Source organism: Zingiber officinale, chromosome 11A (genome assembly GCF_018446385.1).
Source record: "Zingiber officinale cultivar Zhangliang chromosome 11A, Zo_v1.1, whole genome shotgun sequence".
In the NCBI taxonomy this organism is placed as follows: domain Eukaryota; kingdom Viridiplantae; phylum Streptophyta; class Magnoliopsida; order Zingiberales; family Zingiberaceae; genus Zingiber; species Zingiber officinale.
In genome coordinates this window covers 77,065,236-77,084,373 of record NC_056006.1, presented here as the reverse complement: position 1 = coordinate 77,084,373, position 19,138 = coordinate 77,065,236, and the positions used below count along the sequence as shown (strand labels likewise).

General features: G+C 37.5%; 2 protein-coding genes and 1 long non-coding RNA gene across 6 annotated transcripts; 1 reads left to right on the top strand and 2 right to left on the bottom strand.

Annotated features, from left to right (window-relative positions):
• Positions 1 to 873: 873 nt before the first annotated feature.
• On the top strand, positions 874 to 2,558 carry LOC122031865. Its single transcript, XM_042591059.1, has 2 exons — positions 874 to 1,030; positions 2,196 to 2,558. Exon 2 carries the CDS (start codon positions 2,214 to 2,216, stop codon positions 2,451 to 2,453), a length of 240 nt encoding a protein of 79 aa, XP_042446993.1. The 5' UTR covers positions 874 to 1,030; positions 2,196 to 2,213; the 3' UTR covers positions 2,454 to 2,558.
• Positions 2,559 to 2,780: 222 nt separating this feature from the next.
• LOC122031863 (F-box/kelch-repeat protein At2g44130-like) lies at positions 2,781 to 4,207 on the bottom strand. Its single transcript, XM_042591057.1, has one exon. It carries the CDS (start codon positions 4,078 to 4,080, stop codon positions 2,965 to 2,967), a length of 1,116 nt encoding a protein of 371 aa, XP_042446991.1. The 5' UTR covers positions 4,081 to 4,207; the 3' UTR covers positions 2,781 to 2,964.
• A 3,358-nt stretch (positions 4,208 to 7,565) lies between these two features.
• On the bottom strand, positions 7,566 to 11,761 carry LOC122032434. 4 transcript variants are annotated; one of them, XR_006126078.1, is made up of 4 exons: positions 11,313 to 11,584; positions 9,195 to 10,821; positions 7,780 to 8,018; positions 7,570 to 7,710 (listed from the first exon to the last, which is right to left on the bottom strand). It is a non-coding gene; the product is annotated as an uncharacterized LOC122032434 (long non-coding RNA). The 4 variants fall into 4 exon arrangements; XR_006126077.1 differs by having other exon boundaries at positions 7,566 to 7,710; positions 7,852 to 10,821; positions 11,313 to 11,585; XR_006126076.1 differs by having other exon boundaries at positions 7,780 to 10,821; positions 11,313 to 11,585.
• Between the last annotated feature and the right edge of the window lie 7,377 nt (positions 11,762 to 19,138).

Here is a 19,138-nt window from a genome sequence, read left to right as displayed (position 1 = left end):
TTTGGCTTGATTGAGTCGAAGCTTGGTTTGATCTAACCTGAATTCTGTCTAAACTAATTTGAGCTCAGTTTGACTCGACTTGAACTCGATCGGTTTGATTCGATTCATTTTGACTTGAATCAAGTTTTATTTTGACTTCCAACTCAACTTTTGATTTGACTATATTACGTAGTGCTGAATTTTTTCACCATATCATATATAAAAAGGGAATGTCGGACCACCTAACGTGGATTTATAGTGAAGGAGAAAGGGAACAACGGTTCACCATTGAGAACATATTTTTAATTAGCAGATATAATTTAAACGATTAGGCAGACAAATGTATTTTAAACTATACAACATTTTATATATGATTCAAATTTAATTTAGAACATTCACATCATCAGATACCCTATTTAAAAATTTTATCTTAAATTTTAAATAAAGTAGTTAAAAAATCTTTGAATATTTATGTAATAATGATTCGATTTTCACGTGAAATATATTAAATGTGTGCTTGAATCACTCATGATATTGGACCACTTATCAGTTCTGTTTATACTTTTTAAATTTACTCGGTGATCATTTTATAAGATCTAATCGTTCACCTGAGAATTAGTATAAAAAACATAAAGTTTAATTTATAACTTATAAGTAAATATTATCAAAAGTTCAAGTTTCTTAAATTTAGAGAAAACAATAAAAATAATAATCTGAAACGGATGTGATATAGGCCGGCCCAACTGAAACTGTACCAAGCTAGACAGTTGTCGATTGAATAGAACAGCCTGTGGCCCACGGCCTATGAAACGAATCCACAGCCTCAAAAGGCAGAGTGCGTCTAGTGATCCTTCAGTACACGAAAAGAATGCGTTGGTTAAATATTTAGTTTCCGAGAAGAGTCTGAACGGGTAGATGATTAGCGTGCTCAGGTGGAGCACCGAATCCTCTTTTGTTCACGCCCTTCTGGCCTTGTCTAGATAATATGACGAACTGTTTCGAGACTGTGGGATAAGATCGGAAAGTGGCAGATAGTAGCCAACAGGGGCAGGTGCGTTGATTCACAACCCAGTATTGTTTGTTTAATCCTCCTAAAATTTGCATATCCTTCGGCGATTTGATGTTCACTGGGATTCATTCTCCCGTTTTGATCTCAAAATCAAAATTCTGGTTTTATTTCGTTTTTTGATCAGAAGTGGGAGAATGCTCTCCACGGTGCGATACAGATTGAAAGGATGATACGCGATTTAGAGATGATAATTAAGAAATGCCATTACTTGTTTAGTCATCTACCCAAATGAGATTTTCTAGGGATTTCACTAGTTGTAGTTGTTTAGGTCTGGCGAATTTTCTAGAGATTTGTTCGATGTTGGCTGTATAATTAATATTGAAACTGTATATTGTCGGAGTAAATAGGTTGTTAGTTTTCAGGAGGTTAAATACCAAATGCAAGAACTGCGAAATTTGGAAGAAAATTTGTCTTTTATCAATTGAGCTACTTGATGCTTGTATGATATTTATCAGGTTGAGTGCTGATAGTTGTTGCCCGACCAAGTAGAAGAGTGAAAAACACTAACTGTAGAAGTTATTCACGATCAAAGCTTACAACGTACCTCATTGGACTCTAGATGCTTAATATGGGAAATCAATTGTTCACCCAAGTCATTTATATAAAACTAATGGATAATTATTTACCTCCAAACTGTGCAGTTGGATCAGTTACTTTATCGCGTTCTTCCTTAACTTGAAATGCAAAACTTTGTTTAGTTATATGATGGAGAAGAATATATCTGTGGCAGAATGAATTCATAGAAGAATTAATAAATCTGCTAATTTTCTAGTTAAACAAACAACTAAATGAAAAATGATATCACTGGAAGAATAAACTCATGGAAGAAATAATAAGCTGCTAATTTTCTAATTAAACAAACAACTACTATAGTTGAAACCACATCTATGCTCAATGTAAATAAATTCCAATTATCCAAACCACCAAGAATTGCATTTTAGTTGATCAGTCAACTTCTATTTCTTAGTTTTTGAAACCAAAAAGACTACTAATTCTTTGAACTGATTTTAATACATGGCTATTTTGCATCTAACGACTATTATTTATTCTATCTGTTTTATCTAGCTAGCTTTCAAGTTTATTCACTCGAGTATCTCATTCTTCTGATTGTTTTTGTTATTTATGTTCTTATTTTCCTCTGATCCAGTAAAGCCAAACTTGCACCATGGGAAATAAGCCTGCAAGACAGGAGAATACCAGGGATGAGATTTTGGTGAAAGCGATGCCTCCAATAGACCGGGTCTTTGCGAGATGGCTGGCTCACGATGTCCGAAGATTACACGACTTTGCCCCGAGAAAGCTCCGTGCCATAAAGCCACCAGAGCATTACATCGAGTACATGAGGCTATATGGATGGCTAGATCTGGACATGGATGATCCAGACCTGGCACATTTGATCAAATAACTTTCATCAGCTTTATATTCTAGCAATCAAAGATCATGTAGTAGTGTTTGCCTCTTGTGGCTTAAGAGTTTATTATTCCTGATTGATTACCTTTGTGTTCTGATATAGACCATAATGGCAAATATGCTTTCTTATAAAAAATGGTGAATCTCACAAGATTGCCTGTGTTCTTCTGATATAGAGCAGTAGTAGAATCCTTAGCCTCAGTTGCTTGGAAAATGACACTGAAGACACGAATAGTCTCACAAGATTGCTCAAAGATTCAACTTGAAACATTTTGCATCTTGCAATTACACTTTCATTGTGAGTCAATCCGTTCTCTTTCAGAATGAGTTTAGTTTAGCAATGCATATTAAGTTGTTAACGCTTTGTTCCATACGCAGAAGAAACTTCATTATTGCCGCATGTACCTTTCTCAAATACACACCGACCAGAAACATAACAAGTCTAATTTAATTAAGAAAAAAAATACTTAAGAAATCAATTAAGAAACTACGGAACCTCTTGTCAACTAAAGCCGGACCGCAGCGGTTGAAAAGGTGAACCGGTTGAAGCGAGATGGAATTTCAAGCCGGGTCCACGTGGCGGAGGCCACCTCCAAAATCCAGCCTCGATTGGGCTCCATCCCCTCAGCCTCAGCCTCCACCTCCGCCACGAGGAACACCCTCTCTCCGCCGTCGATCGCCGCCGCGGAAGGTCTCACCCTCGTCCGCGCCGGGAGCGGCGCTACCTCTCTCCATCCTTTCCCGTTTCCCTTGTACTCCCTCACCATATTCTCCCTCCCGCCGCCGCACTCCACGCTCCACATCCGCCCCCCGGCTAGGCCCACGCAGACTCCCTCCTCCCATTCCCACATTCCCTCTTCCCTCTTCCATTTCCCCGCGTCCGCGTCGTACCACTCGGCCGCTCCCACGAACCTTCCCTGGCCCTCCGTGCCGTACCCGCTCACTGCCCAAAACCGGCCCCCTGCCGCCACCCCCTTGCACTCGTCCCGCTTCTCCCCCATGGCCGGCAGATCCAACCACCGATCCTCTTCGACGTCGTACGCCTCCGCCCCCTGAAGCGCGTTCTTCCAGGCATCGTGCCCCCCGGCGACGTACACTTTCCCAGCCACCGCCGCGCACGCGAAGAAGCTCCGTGCCACAACCATGGACGCTCCTATCCGCCACTCGCCTCTCTTAAGATCCAGCACCCGAACCTCCGTCACCGGATCCAGGGTTACCGGGTCCCAGCCACCCATCACCACCAGTTTGCCGTCGACCGCAGCGACTTGCGCAAACAGCGGAATCGGTTTCGGAGTAGCCAACCGGTGCCACGATCCATCCGTCGCATTGTAAATGCTAAGGCCGTAAGCCTCCGGACTGCTTACAGTGGCGCCGTCGCCCTTCTCACCGCCGCCTCCAGAGTTCTTTCCGAGGAGGGCTTGGACGAGGAAGATCAGGTCCTCCGTCGCCTCGATTCGCTCCCGGTGCTGGTGGAAGCAGGGAGCGGTGAGCAGATTTCGCCAGCCACGAGAGACGAGTCGGAGACCCGGGTGAAATCGGTGCGGAACTCGGGCGAGGCAGTCCAAGGCCACGTCATTCGGTAGACCCGGTATGAGTTCCTGCGCGCTCTCCTCATTCCTCATCTCTCTTGCTCTCTTTTCTTTCAATCTTTTCGTTGCAATTTTTGTACTTCGTTACTCCAGACAATGAGAAATATGGCGAGAGACCTGCGTAGCTTCTATACTTAATATAATTGGAGTTATTCCTATTCTAGATGAGCATCATGCACTTCATGGAGTATTTATAATCTTTTCACGTTTGACCTACTAGAACCCTGGTGTATGGTCAGAGACAAAAAAAAAAAATTATTTTCAGTGCCTTAGAGAGAAGGGAAAGGTTGCATTAGACTGGAAAGGATTGAAGTTTGAAATTTGAAGTTTACAATGGTCATTAGAAGGAAGTTTAGTCTTCCTGAATCAAAATCGTGCTGTTTAATTTTCTGTTTCTACATACTGTGTAAGCTACTGCATCAGCTATAATTCAACTGCTAACATACTTTCCTTTTACGTCTTATATAATTTACCTGTTTAACTTTGCAAGGTAAGAATGACCATGTGTTATGTTGCCATCAAAATCTCTGAAACAGATAAATACAGAAGTTATAAGTTGCTTAATGTATTGGTCATTGTATAATTTTTCATTACTGATATTCATTGTGCCAAATAACTTTCTTTTGCTAGATTTAGCTATGTCCTGGAAGCTGGTCTTGGCTACATTTACTTCTTGAAAACTCCTACCAAGGATTTTTTTTCTTCAACGTTGTTACTTTTTTCCCCCTTTCTAGAAGCTAAATTTGGTTTTTTAAAATCATATGGTCAATTGGGCCCACACATTGTCTTCTACTATATCCCATTTAGATACCCTTGTCTCTTCTTCTTGTTTAGTTTTTACAAGCCATATCTTGATATTACCTTCCTCTATAATCATGAATGAGTAGAACAGAATGTTAGGAGCTTTTTAGCTAAATTTTCTTCTTGAAAAAAAAAATCCCCTCACTGTAAGTTTCTTAGACTTTAACGCTATTTACTTCTTAATACGGTGATAAGGAGGGGCCCCACCCCGCGGTGGATAATGACCATGGGGGAGGTCAAAGTCAAGGCAGTCAACGCTCAGATAGCATTGATCAGTTGGGCGAGCATGCCCGACCGGGGGGAGAAGGTCTCGATCTGATCCCGCCTTCGACACGGGGAGGTGTCAAATGACCAACGCTCAATGGAGTATTGGACGACGGACGGAGGTGACGATGTGTAGAAGTTGCGTCGAGCTGTTACCCCGCTCAGCCAGGCAGCAGGACTCGACACTGGCAGAGCGGAACTTTAGCTGAGCGGACGTGACACAAGCACAGAGGAGTTACGACCGATCGGACGCGACACAGACATAGGGGTGTTCCGGCCGAACGGACGTAACACAGACATAGTAGAGTTTCGGCCTAGCGGGCGGTATAGAGGAACAACGAAGTTCCGGCCGAACGGCCAACCCGCTCGGCCTAGCAGCATACTTTGGTATCCATCGACATCCCTTTGGGAGTTAGTGCCGCTGACACCGGGCATGGACCACCAGAAGATTGTACGACAGAAGCTTCTACTATCATCTCAGAGATATGCTCGGTCTATTAAGGTACGGTGTCAGGACACTTTATTGACAAGTCTTTTCAGGGAAAACTTTGGAAAGCGTGCTCGCCTTGGGGAGCGTGCATGCGTGCTACAGGAGCTCTATATAAAGGGGGGGGGTCCAAGTATTGACGGAGGTACGCAATACATGATAGACACTGTTCTCGCTACTGTTCATTCTTATTTGCTCCGCCCTCTACTTCATTGCCGGTGACTGACTTGAGAGTCGGAGGGCTAACGTTGGGACCCCTTCGTTGGCTCGGTACTGGTGTAATTTGTGTTGCAAGTCCGAGCGGATTCTACAAGTAGTAAGCGGGAGCGTCGCGTCTCTAGCTTTCATCTCATCGACTTTCGATGCAGTGATAAGGAGGGGCCCCACCCCGCGAAGGATAGCGGCCACGGTGGAGGTCAAAGTCAAGGCGGTCAACGCTTAGATAGCATCGGCCGGTCGGGCGAGCATGCCCGACCGGGGGGAAAAGGTCCCGATCTGATCCCGCCTTTGACACGGGGAGGTGTTAAATGACCGACGCTCAATGGAGTATTGGACGACGGACGGAGGTGACGATGTGCAGAAGCTGGATCGAGCGGCTACCCCGCTCGGCCAGGCAGCAGGACTCGACACTGGCAGAGCGGAACTTCAGCCAAGTGGATGTGACACAAGCACAGAGGAGTTACGGCCGATCGAACGCGACACAGGCATAGGGGCGTTCCGGTCGAACGGACGTAAGACAGACATAGTGGAGTTTTGGCCGAGCGGGCGGTATAGAGGAACAACGAAGTTCCGGTCGAGCGGCCAACCCGCTCGACCTAGTAGCATACTCTGGTATCCATCGACATCTCTTTGGGAGTTTGTGCCGCTGACACCGGGCATGAACCACCAGAAGATCGTACGACGGAAGCTTCCACTGTCATCTCAGAGATATGCTCGGCTTGTTAAGGTATTGTGTCACACTTTAGTGACAAGTCTTTTCATGGAAAATTTTGGGAAGCGTGCTCGCCTTGTGGAGCGTGCACGCGTGCTATAGGAGCTCTATATAAAGGGGAAGAGGGGGGGGGGGGGGGGTCCAAGCATCGGTGGAGGTACGCAATACACGATAGACATTGTTCTTGCTACTGCTCATTCTTGTTTGCTCTGCCCTCTACTTCATCGTCGGTAATTGACTTGAGCGTCGGAGGGCCAACGTCGGGGACCCCTTCCCTAGCTTGGCACTGACGTAATTTGTGTTGTAGGTCCGAGCGGATTCTACAGGCGGTCAGCGGGAGCACCACATCCCCAACTTTCCATCTCATCGACTTTCGGACATGATCACTTCTCTTTCTAGAAGATGGATTTAGTTATTTGTAATCAAGTTACTAGTGGAAGTCGGCAAATTCAATACCAATTGTTATCCTGGTCCTGCCACCATGAACTTCTGCTACACCCCATTAGATCTCCTTTCCCTTCTTCGTGCCTAATTCTTGAGGTCATATCTTGATCTTACCACTATGATTATGAATGAGACGAAGAGAATGCCATTGTCAGAAGCCTTTTGGCTAGATTTGCTTCTTCAACATGTCTCTCTCACGTTTTTATGTTCTTAGACTTCAAAGTTATTGACTTCTACCTTTCTTGAACTTAGATTTGCTATCCATGACCATTTTGTTATCCTAGCCGTGCGACGCATCTCCTTCCTCTATATTCTATTTATATTTCCATCTTCTTGCTTGATTTTTGGAGGCTATATCTTGATATCACCATCGTCTACCTTCTATTAGAGAAATTTTCAGGCTTTTGTTTGGCATCATGCGAGATGAATGTCTTCAAGGAAAAGACAATTTAGAAGAAAACATTAACCAGGCAACATCAAATCAATTAACTGTCCTCTCTTGTTCTAAAAGTTGCATTTACCACCCCCACAAGACTGATTTGACTAGGTTTGAACTACAAGTGCAGAACTATTCAACCGTAACAAGGGAATGGATATGCCTGCAACAGTTCAAGGTACACAATATGGAGGAAAATAATAGCAAGGTGCTTTAAGGCCACCTTGCATAACTCGAGCATCTGTTTGACATGATGAAATTCGCTGTAGCAGGTCGTCGATATCAGATTTGAGCGATAACCTACAAATGACATATGTGAGTAATCATTTCCTTGTTTGATTGGTGTAGTCGGAAAAGGTTTTCAATCACCTCATAAATACTATAAATATCACTCATGCACAGATCATGTGCTTGTGCTTATGGCTAGTAGAAAAAAGGCACCTGAAGATGTTGATGAGGTTGAGTTCAATCTTCTATTACAAGAGTTAGTAATTGTGCATCCGTCAATTCACACATGACCCTGTCTGTGTTAGGAATATCAACAACCTTCACGGTTAGATGATCTAGTTTTCTTAATCCCATAGGCCATGTCTTGACCTTGTAGTGCCCTGAGATGCATAAAGTTTATGGTTAATTTTCTTTTGATGATAGTTATAGGAAATGAGAAGTCCAAAGGAGTACATGTTGTTTCCTTTTTTTGACAAATAGAGACGAATGTTTAGTAAGGCTACTCAAAAATAATTTTTCTAATTGTAAGAGATGACGGTTTCACTAGAAATTCAGAAGGCACCAAGTTATCAAGGAAATTCAGATATTGGACAGTTATCCAAGAAAACTTGTTCTGGTACACAATTCATCTTAGGATCCCATTGCCTATGGTTCCTCTATATGTTTTCTGCTTTGGTCTGTTTTACTCCTTATGGTACATTCTGCATAGACTGATTGTGTGTCCTCTCTCCTTAGAGTTATCTTTCTTAGTGAAGAGCATACAATGTTGTTGTTTCGCATGTTAACATGTATCCCATATCTATCGAACATTTCATGCAACCCCATCACCCCATTGAAACAAGTTTGTCACTGAAATCTAAAGGTCCGTGAGGCAACACCTATCACAGCAGTTTGGCTTCAGGTGTATGTCATTGACTAACATCTGTCCGCAAAGAACACTTCCTATTTGAGAACCAATTAATCTACATGGTCTCCTTTTTTGGTTTGCCTACCTGGTAAATCTGAAGCCGGGTATATTCAAAACACAACTTTTACATATTCAGAAATCGACCTTTAGGATATTCGTATCATTTGGAATTCAAATCCTGATCCTCTTATTGTTCCTTTGAATGCTTTATCACTGCACCACTTCTGTGGGGGCTGTTGCCTACCATTGCTACTTGGATGGGTGGTGACATGCTAAATTTAGCATCATATGAAAAATTATGAGTTGATGACTAATGAATGTGGTCTTGAATTTTGAATTAACCTAAAAAACACATTCCCAAATTAATGGCATTCACTCTGATAGTCATAAATTTTCTTTGTCAGTTCACAACTATTGTGAAACTAAATTAGGATGTCATGTAATTAGATTATGGACGTCAGTATCATGCAGCTAGCATATGCAGCCATCCAGCATTTATCAATTGAATAATTTGTGTCGCTAGGAATATAGACCTATCAAACAATGCTATTCTGAAGTGAGGATAAAGGCATGGATTGGGATGTTGATGGCATTAAACACATGCATTTGAATCTATAATTCATTGATAAAAACAGTCGACATAATCAACCTTCTTTTAGGAGTTCATTGTAGTCTTTGTCCACTTAGTACTTGTATATTTTACTAGCTTCTAGAGAAACTCTGCCACCTTTTTTTTATTCATGCTTGAACGTTCACTAAAAGACCAAACGAACATAATGGAATTGGTAGGTAAGGATGATCATGCTCTCAAATAACCAATGCAGTTAGGAAAATATTGGCATAACCTGTGTGATGCACAATAAAACAAATATGAATTAGGTACGTGAATTATATTAAGAATATCTTTGCCCATCAATGCTATTCGTATAATAGTATGACTTGTTCCAAATTTGTAGTTGCATTCTAGCTCAGAATTGAGTTTGAGGAAAGAAAAACAACTCGCTATGCAGGCTACTGAAAAATCTAGTATACTGTGATAGAGTTGTTATGTGAGGTTGTCGTGTGTGTGTGTATCTGCTGGCGCCCATGGGAATATATGAATAGATTTACAACTAAACTCATCGATCCTTTCCTCTCAGTTCTTACATTGATACTAACCTCTTCCTATAATCCATTCCTCAAGGACACTTCTTTTTTCTTGCATTCATGATAAACAACTAACCTGGACAAAATATGTTTTACCAAACTTTTTCCTGCTCCAACTGTGGGGGTTTCTTCCAATAAATTGCACTTTTGGAGATTGATTCTTTTCTTTTCAATATCTATAATTACATGATGCAGAAGAATAAACAACTAACATATGAAAAGGCAATCTCTCTTTTGTTGACAAAACAAAACCTTCCTGGTTATTTACGAGTTTTAGTCCATGACATTTAAGATATTCTCTGACAAAACTGCATATTTGCAGTCTGTTCATTTTTCCAGGAGCCTCGTGATTCACAGCTGGAGCTATTTTTCTTCTTGTTGCAAAAGTTATGACTTACAGAATCATTTATTCATCCTCCAAAGAAACTATTGCAAGGGTCTCAGCTTAAGCATATCGATTTGCTTGTTGGGAGCATTTTTGTTTTTTGGTATCATTCAAAAAAATAAAGGAAGAGATATGCTGAACTCTTCGTGTGGAAAGTGAGAGCTTATACACCATATTTATAGGTAAGAGGGCGCAATGTTACGTACATCTGTAGGCATAAAAGCTAGAATCAAAAGTACAAGGAGAAGACCAATGGGAACCAGAAGCAACATGGAAGGGGGAGGAGGCAAGGGAGGTAGTATGAGAGGAAGTATCAACAGTGATGCAGTGAGGAAGAGGAGTAGCAGAAAGGATTCCATGTTGAAATAGGTGGATGGATCAGATTTGAGGTCGGGCTCTTGTGGTTGGGTTTTCGAAAGCCTCGTGCCTGAACTGGTTGCCATTCTGGTTCCTCTCATGCTGCTTCCCATTTGATCTTCCTAGCCGTGAGTTTCTATCACAAAATGAGTTAATGGTACTCGACTGATAATTAAAAAACTCAATGCATTTACTGTGATTGCAAGTTTTATTTAATAATCTGGAGCCAAGATCAGGAGCTTTGAAGGAATCCATGCTTCCCAGAATCTGAGATCTGAAAGAAGGCTGCCATGATTAGTGTCCTCGCGAGAAACCTGTGACGTGAGCTGCTTATGCTGAAAGAGAGCACTAACCACACCAAGCGCAAGATGTTTGAACCACAAGATGCCTGTTAACAATAGCCAGCAAAGTGAGGTTAGCTCTCTCAATATGGTCATAGATTCACAACTTGTTTGTCTGGGCATAGGACTTTTCTAACTATGGCATAAAACTTTGATTTGAATCTCTGAAGAGGACTTTCTATGCAATCAAAAAAAAAAAAAAAAAAAGGAAAAAAAAGATGGTTAGAACAATTCCTTACTTTAAAAATAATGAGAATCACCAAAATTTCTTAATCTTTTATACTAAGTTTATTACGCTATTATATTCTTTTTTTCCCTTCCTCTCTTGTTTTAAATCGATCTACATCTATAAAAAGTCAACATAACTTCATACAGAAAATAAAGCAATAACATAATCTGTGAATGGAGTTCTAGAAAACTCAAATATAGACTATGAAAAAGATCTGTGTAATCTAAAACTTATTGATTTTGAAGATAGCCTTACATATATCCCATAAAAAGAGCTATAGAGCTGTGCTAGTAATAATTGGAGCAATACCTTGTTATCTCTTCCCAAACCCGGAAGGGAGTTCTTTTATAATCCTATATCTAGAATTCTAATGGGGAATAAGATTAGATAATTGCCTGCCTCACTCTTTTTGCTGAAGATTTGAGACAGGTGAAAGAATAGCACAAGGAGATAAAACAATAGAGAAGAGGATTGCTGAAAAATGGTTGGGAGAAGATGAGAGAAGTGACCCAAGGAATTATCTTGGCTTCTGGCGCTGCCTTTATTAGGTGTGTTTGGCGAGAAGATTTCAAGTATCATGTGTCTCAATATATGGGTGCAGGTACACTGCATCCCATTTTTCACAACAGGGATTCCCATGCACCTCGAGCAGTGGTGGGTCATGCTAATGATTATTTTTTTTTCCCTTGTGGAAACAATATAGGAGTGATGTTTAAGGTTCGTCTCCCTTGGTCATATGCCCTTGCACCTTCCCTGTCCCTTTCCAGATCCTACCACCAGTCAAATTAGCTTCTTCATCTTGTCTTGGGCTTCAGAAAGTAGAAGACAAGGAAATAGTAAAAAAAACAAAAATACAGAAGGAAATTTTTTGCCTTAGGGTTTTATGATGCAGCTATACTTCTTAGGAGGAGACTAATGCATCGTACAAAACTTAGATGCAAATGGGACCTTCACTCTAATACCCATTCTTCATAGATTTGTCCCGAGCATTTGGATGTGTGCTTTTGCACCAACTACTCTTTTCAATGCAGAAGATTTTCCAGAAACTATTCCGTATCTCCTCGGTTCACTGATCCAGTCCTTTTGTACTTATTTTGTAATTTAAATAAAAACAATGAGCGGGCATATTCTTAAAAGCAATGATTCTCTTCTGTGAAAAATTCACCATCGGTCTCTATGAGCTTTTTACTGGTAATTTGAAATCCTTTTTTTGGGGATGAATTTCCAATATTCTTTTGCTCAATCTATGGGTCTAAATGGGGCCAGAAGACAACTGATTTTGATTGCAGAACTCGTGTTCAAATAGAAAGCTTTGGCATGCAACAGGCTCTAGATATGTCACTTTCTTACCTCCCTGTTATATTGTTATTTTCTATTTAGGAATCTCAATCCCCTTCCTTACAAGTTGAGAAGTCGTAATTCTGTACAATTTGCCTAAGTGGATTGCAAAGAAAATGAAAAGTTGAAGGCAAAGGAAGTGGCTAAACAAATGACTTTTTGATACGAATTAAATGATCCAAGGTCTCAACATGCAAAGAGAATGGACAAGTTCAAGGTATGGAGTCTTTTGATTCCAGACATTTTATTTACTATAAACATGTTGGAAAATTATCCTGTAAAGTCTTTGAAACTAGAAACAAAAACAGCAGCCATTTTTGATTATCTTAAACAAATAATAAGCTCAATTAAGAGATCACAAATAAAAGAATGAGAAAACAATAAGACCAAACTGTGTCAATACAGTCTCTTGTTGTGCATTCCTATTGGATCCAAAGCTGAAATTTCAAGTTATTATCTGATATTATTTTGTTAGATAACGTATCGCTTTGCTTCTCCTTAAGCCTTGGAACTTGTTCTCGCAGAAACTTAGATGAGTGAAAGAAGTGGTGGATGGACTCTGGATTTCTTCATCTCAGAAGAAAGACAGCTGCGTACCACCAACACCGAGGCAGTCATGTGGAGAAGTTAAACTAATTTAATCCATGATTCGCTCAACAAAAAGTTAAATAAAGAACAGGTTGGCCAACTTGGCACACGCCTGGTTTTATAATATAATTGCTTGCAGCCAGAAAAATTTGTTTCCATTCTTCGAGGAGGGATCTAGTTCTTCCTTGTCCTCCTAAATTGTTTATAGAGGCCATATATTGAATAGAGATAGTGTTTGTGAGTCTACTTTAAGATTGTCATTCCTAATTTTACTTTGATTTTCTTTGTCATTTTTGTCCTTCTAATTTTGCCCACGCATGACGAATTATCTCGTCATGGCTGGTCTCAAGTTCGAATAAAAGAGGAGGGGTATGTTAGACTGTCAGTCAGCATTAAACTATAACAAATATTTAATGAATCCATTCATTAAATTATTGTTCTAGTGTTAGGTTGTTCTCCGGAAGAAACGTTTTGTAGTGTTTCGATTGTAACGTTTTGGTAAGGACTACTATATCTCTAGAATTATGATGTAATGTTAAATATGTAAGAGTCTACGTTACAAGGTTTGACTGTAACATATTGACAAGAACCGCTACATCTCCATGAGAACTTGAGTATAATATTAAATAGGCAAGAGTTCTCACACATACGTTAGATAAGAATAAATATTATAAGAAAATTAATAGTCTAAGATTTTAAACATGGAATATAAAAATCTTTATTAGTTTAGCAATGGAAGTAGTGGATATGATAATTAAGAGAAGAATTAACATTTTGGAATTAGGAAGAGGGATAGAAAGATTAATAAAGATTACAAGGTCATCTCTAGAGAAAACTTAACTACTCAATATAGGTTAGTAGTGTTGGATATACGGTTCAATAATAATATCAATAAAAGAAAAATATAAATGAATCCTAAAATTAAGTGGTAGAAGTTAAAAGATGTATTTAAGGAGAAGATAGGAGCATAAGCATTAAGTGAAATATACAATGACTTTAATATAACATGAGATAAGATAGTATCAAAGTTGAAAATAGTAGTCAAGAGTGTACTTGGTGAGTCAAAGGGGAATGCACCAACAAGTAAGAAATATTGGTAGTGGAATAACAAAGTATAGGAGAAAGTGAAAGTAAGATGAGTAGTTTATAAGGAATTATATATTTGTAAGAACGAGAAAATTTAAAAATATATACAATAGTCAAGAAAGAGACTAAGAATGCAGTGAATGAAGTAAAAAATAAAATTTTTGAATGATTACATCGAAAATTGGATTCAAAAGAAGGGGAAATAGACATTTATAGAATAACTAAAGTGAGAGAGAAAGACAAGAGATCTTATCTAAATAAGATGTATTAAAGATAAATACAATAGGGCACTAGTAAATGATGGAGAAATAAAAGAGTGATGGAAGATATATTTTCATCAAGTTTTTAATAAAGGTTTAGATGATCAACTTAATTTAGATAATTTAAATAAGTCAAATGAATATAGAAATATAAATTTTTATTGTAGAATTCAAACTTCAGAAGTAGAATAAGTTTTAAATGGGATGAAAAATGGAAAAGTAGTTGGACCAGATGATATTTCAATAGAGGTATGAAAGTGCCTAGGGAAACAAAATATTAAATGACATATAAAATTATTTAATAAGATATTGAAAACGAAAAAAAATGTCTGACAATGAAAGGTAAGTACTTTAGTTCCCTTATATAAGAACAAAAGAGACGTATAAAATTATACAAACTATAGGGGTATTAAATTAATGAGTCATACCATGAAACTTTAAGAAAGAGTAATAGAAAAAGGATTAAGGAAGGAGATCATGGTAATCGAAAATCAATTTAGGTTTATGCTTAGAAGGTCGACAATAGAAGATATACATCTTCTCAAGCAATTAATTGAAAACTATCGGGAGCAAAAGCTAGATCTACACATGATATTAATTGTCTTAGAAAAAACTTATAATAGAGTCGCAAGAGAAATTATATGGAGAATTCTAGAAAAGAGAGGTATTATCGTAACATATATTGAACTAAGTAGATATATATATGAGAATGTAACGACCAGAGTGAATACTTTAAGCGGATTAACTGAAGTATTTCCAATAAAAATAGGGTTATATCAAGAATCAACTTTAAGTCTCTATCTTTTTACATTAATCATGGACGAACTCACTAAACATATTCAAGACTAGTATCATAGTGCATGTTGTTTACAAATGATATTATTTTGATAGATGAGACACATGAATGAGTAAATGCTAAATTAGAATTTTGGTGCGAAATACTAGAAGTGAAAGTCTTTAGGCTTAATAGAATAAAAACAGAATATATGAAACTTAAGTTTAGTAATATTAGATATAATAAGACAATTGTTAAGATAAGGGATAATAAATTATCTGGAACTGAGAATTTTAAGTATTTAAGATCATTTTTATAAAATGATGGAGAGATTGAAAGAGATGTCTCATATAAAATACAAACAAAATTATTGAAATAGAGATTAACATCGGATGTTTTATGTGATCATAAAGTACTTTTAAAATTTAAAGAGAAATTCTACAAAACGACGATTGATCTACTATGTTATATGACGTTGAATGTTGAGATATGACTCGAGCACATGAGTAAAATATGAAGTTGCAGAGATAAGAATGTTAAGATAGATGTATGGACATACGAGGATGGACAGAATAAAAAATGAAAGTATCAGAGAGAAAGTCAAAGTTGTATCTATTGGGAAAAAAATTTCAAGAGATACGATTAAGATGGTATGAATATATACTTAAACAATCAATAAACGTCTCAATTAAACGATATGAAATTGTAACAAATACACACATCAAATAAGAAATAAAAAGACAAAAAAAAAGACTTAATTAATAATAATAAAATAAGATAAAATTTATTTAAATATAGATGATGATATAGTAAGGGATGAAGTCTAATGACGTAGAAAGAATCTATATAATCGATCCTATTTAATGAGATAAAATTTAGTAATTATTATTGTTGTTTAGTTTTGTCCTTGTTTCATTGTAGCTTCTTTTGCTCTATTGGAATAAAAAATGTGCCATATGACAGACCATTTTTTCTTCTTTCCAAGCTACCTTTTCAATTCAGTAATGCAACTTGAGAGAATGTTGATCAAATGCTGGTAAGTGCATTGCATCTCATTTCCACATTCAATGTTCTCCATATCCCAAGTAAATCACAACAATTGAAAAAGGAAAACAAAATCAACTTGGCATCAGCACGAGGCAGGATTTGATATCTTGCCCAACTTGATGCATTGAACCACTCCAATGCTGCATTCTTTTTTCTTTCTTCTAACCATGTTTTTTATCACAAGTTCATACGAAGATAACCAATAATTATATTTATATTATTAAATTTAATAAAATTATATTTTGTCAATTATAAGTTAAACTAAGATCGTATATTAAAACAACTGAAATATAATTTTACACCATTTTAGTATAAAATAAAAGTTATGTCTTTATTAAGGTGAGTGAATGTAAAATAGAAGTCAAAGAGAATATTCTAGTGACTCTGTCTGCAATTTTTAATGACGTGGACCTTAAAGTAAATTTTATAAAAAAAAAATAGGGACGTTTTGTCCATAATAAATCAAATTAGAAGACAAAAGGCAGTATTGTTTATTACATGTAAAATTCTAAAATTTACGATGCTATATTTGTAAATTAAAATTTTAAATGATAAATATGTAAAATAATTTATATTTTATTTATGTGGGTATGGAGAACGGTATGAAGAATGCATTTTTTCTCTTGAGGATTAAAAGGAAATTATTATTCTTTATATAATAATATTATTATTAAGGGAATTTGACTTTATTATTTTGAAAAATTAAAGAATCTCAGATTTATTGCTATTATGAACACAGAAAATTTGATATTAATTTTTATTGAACAATTTTTTTTTATCTTAATCACAAAATCTCTTCATCTATATCAAACTACTCCCTATCCAGCTCAGAAATGACCAATGTTAAACTCCTAATAATACCCTTTAACTCCTCCCATGAAATGATTTCTTTCCGACCTTTTTTTCTTCTCATTTTCTTTCACTTTTTGGAAAATTTTCTCAGATTGATTAGACTTTTTATTTCTCCCACGAAATAAGAACTCGATGCTGCCTTAAAAAGGTCAATATCTTATAGAAATCTAACAATTTCTGATCTGCTTGAACTTTGAAGCATTGAACAAACATGTCTAAACAAAATGAAGTAGACTCAGTCCTAATGTACGTTCCATTTAGCTTCATGTTATTGTTAAGACACTGAAAGAAAACATTTGATATTAATTTGCTGCCTGAATTCCTTTACTGAATATATGAGACTTGTTTCCCCAGTCCAATCAAATTGTTGATCTGTATGAAAAACAATGAACGACCTAGGAAACTCAAGAGTTTCTTGCAACTTGTAACCTCTGGCCAATCATCAGTAACTAGTAACTAATGTGGCGGAAATATACGGCTTCCATGTGTCTCGTAAAGTCAATAGTCATACTCCGCTGACAGTTAAAGTAGAGGTGGGCCAGTCGAACCCAAGAAAAACGTAGTTCGACCTCGATTGGACCCAAGGAACTCAATTTAAAAAATCTGCACTTGCCCCGACTTTTCCTCTTAAGATTTGGCACTCTTCATTGGCAGTCGACTCCTCTGCCTTAGAGTCGACCTCTCATGAAGGTCGGGATGGATTTCTCTACGAATGATGGGTTAGTTGTTATTCGAAAAATCTAACGGTTCTACTATATAAAAATTTTATACAAAGGTCTGAACCTTTTCCTAGCTACCATGTGTTCTTTTAAATTAAACTTGGATTGCCTGCGGAACTTAACACGTTTGATCCTAAGTTTAATTTATTTGTTCTTTTAGGTTTAGACTTGGATCTCCTGCGGAACTTAATACGTTCGATCCAAATCACCTAGGTCACGAAGACAATTAAATATCTATTTCCAAAATCGGCTTCCAGTACTGCATGGCGAGGTACATAACCTTCTTGGATATGAGAGCAACCACCACTGACTAGACAAACCCTTTTAAGGAAATTAAATATTTAACCTTCCTATAGTAACCCTAGGTTAACCTCTAAGAACAATCAAATCACAAGGAAAAGAAAAAAAATAAAAGAACACAATTTCGAAAACTAATTCGAAAAACTAGAATCGCATGCCTCTTGTATTTGATATTTTTACATGGAGATAAAACTAACATGATGCGGAAAATAATATTAGTTATACCTTACTTAGTAAATAATGATCTCTTGATCTTCTACCGTATTCCTCTTCTAATCTCGGACGTTGTGTGGACAACGATATTCCGAGACGAGGACCACCTAGCACCTTCTTCTTCTTCCTTCAAGTTTCGGCCAAGCAAGACTTCCAAAGGATGAAGATCTTTTTCCACCAACCAAGCTCCAAGGGATGCAAGCTTTCTTTCCTTCTTCTCCAAGCTAGGATCCGACCACCACTTGATCTCCAAGAGAGAAGAGAGTTTCGGCCACAAGGATGGAGACAAGAGAAAAGGAAGAGCCGGCCACACCAAGAAAGAAAAGAGGGAGAAAAATAATGGAGGTTGTTCACCTTGAAGGCACCCAAAACCCCCTATTTTATAATCCTTAACTTTGGCAAATAAGGAAATTTAATTACAATAAAATTTCCTTAACTTTCCTTGACGTGAATTAATTAATAAAAATTAAATAAAATTTCCTAATTACCCATGTCATGGCCGGCCACCTCATGGAAGAACAAATAAGACAATTTTCAATCAACCAATTAAAATTTCCTTATTTGTCTTCGAAAATTTTAAAAAATAAAATTTTCTTTTAAAATCCCTTCATGGTTGATAAAAAGAAATTTCTATAATTTTAATTTTTCAACATGTGAATAATTTACAAATAAGAAAAGAGATTTAATCTCTTTCTTTAATCTTTTGTAGAAACTTATAAAAGAGATATTTTAATTTTTAATCTCTCCAATAAATTATATCTTCCACATAAGAAAAATTTAAAATTAAAATTTTTTTCTAATTTAATAGGGCCGGCCACCTAAGCTTGGGTTCAAGCTAGGGCTGGCCACCCATGGACCAAAGTTTGGCAGTGTAAAATACGGTGCCCAAATAATAATAAAATGATAAGATTATTGGACAAATAATCATATTGGATTTTTCAGGAATTTTTAGGAATT

Bases quoted from the DNA above. Each gene is read 5' to 3' on its own strand.
- LOC122031863 (XM_042591057.1), bottom strand. From the start codon at position 4,080: ATGAGGAATGAGGAGAGCGCGCAGGAACTCATACCGGGTCTACCGAAT.
- LOC122031865 (XM_042591059.1), top strand. From the start codon at position 2,214: ATGGGAAATAAGCCTGCAAGACAGGAGAATACCAGGGATGAGATTTTG.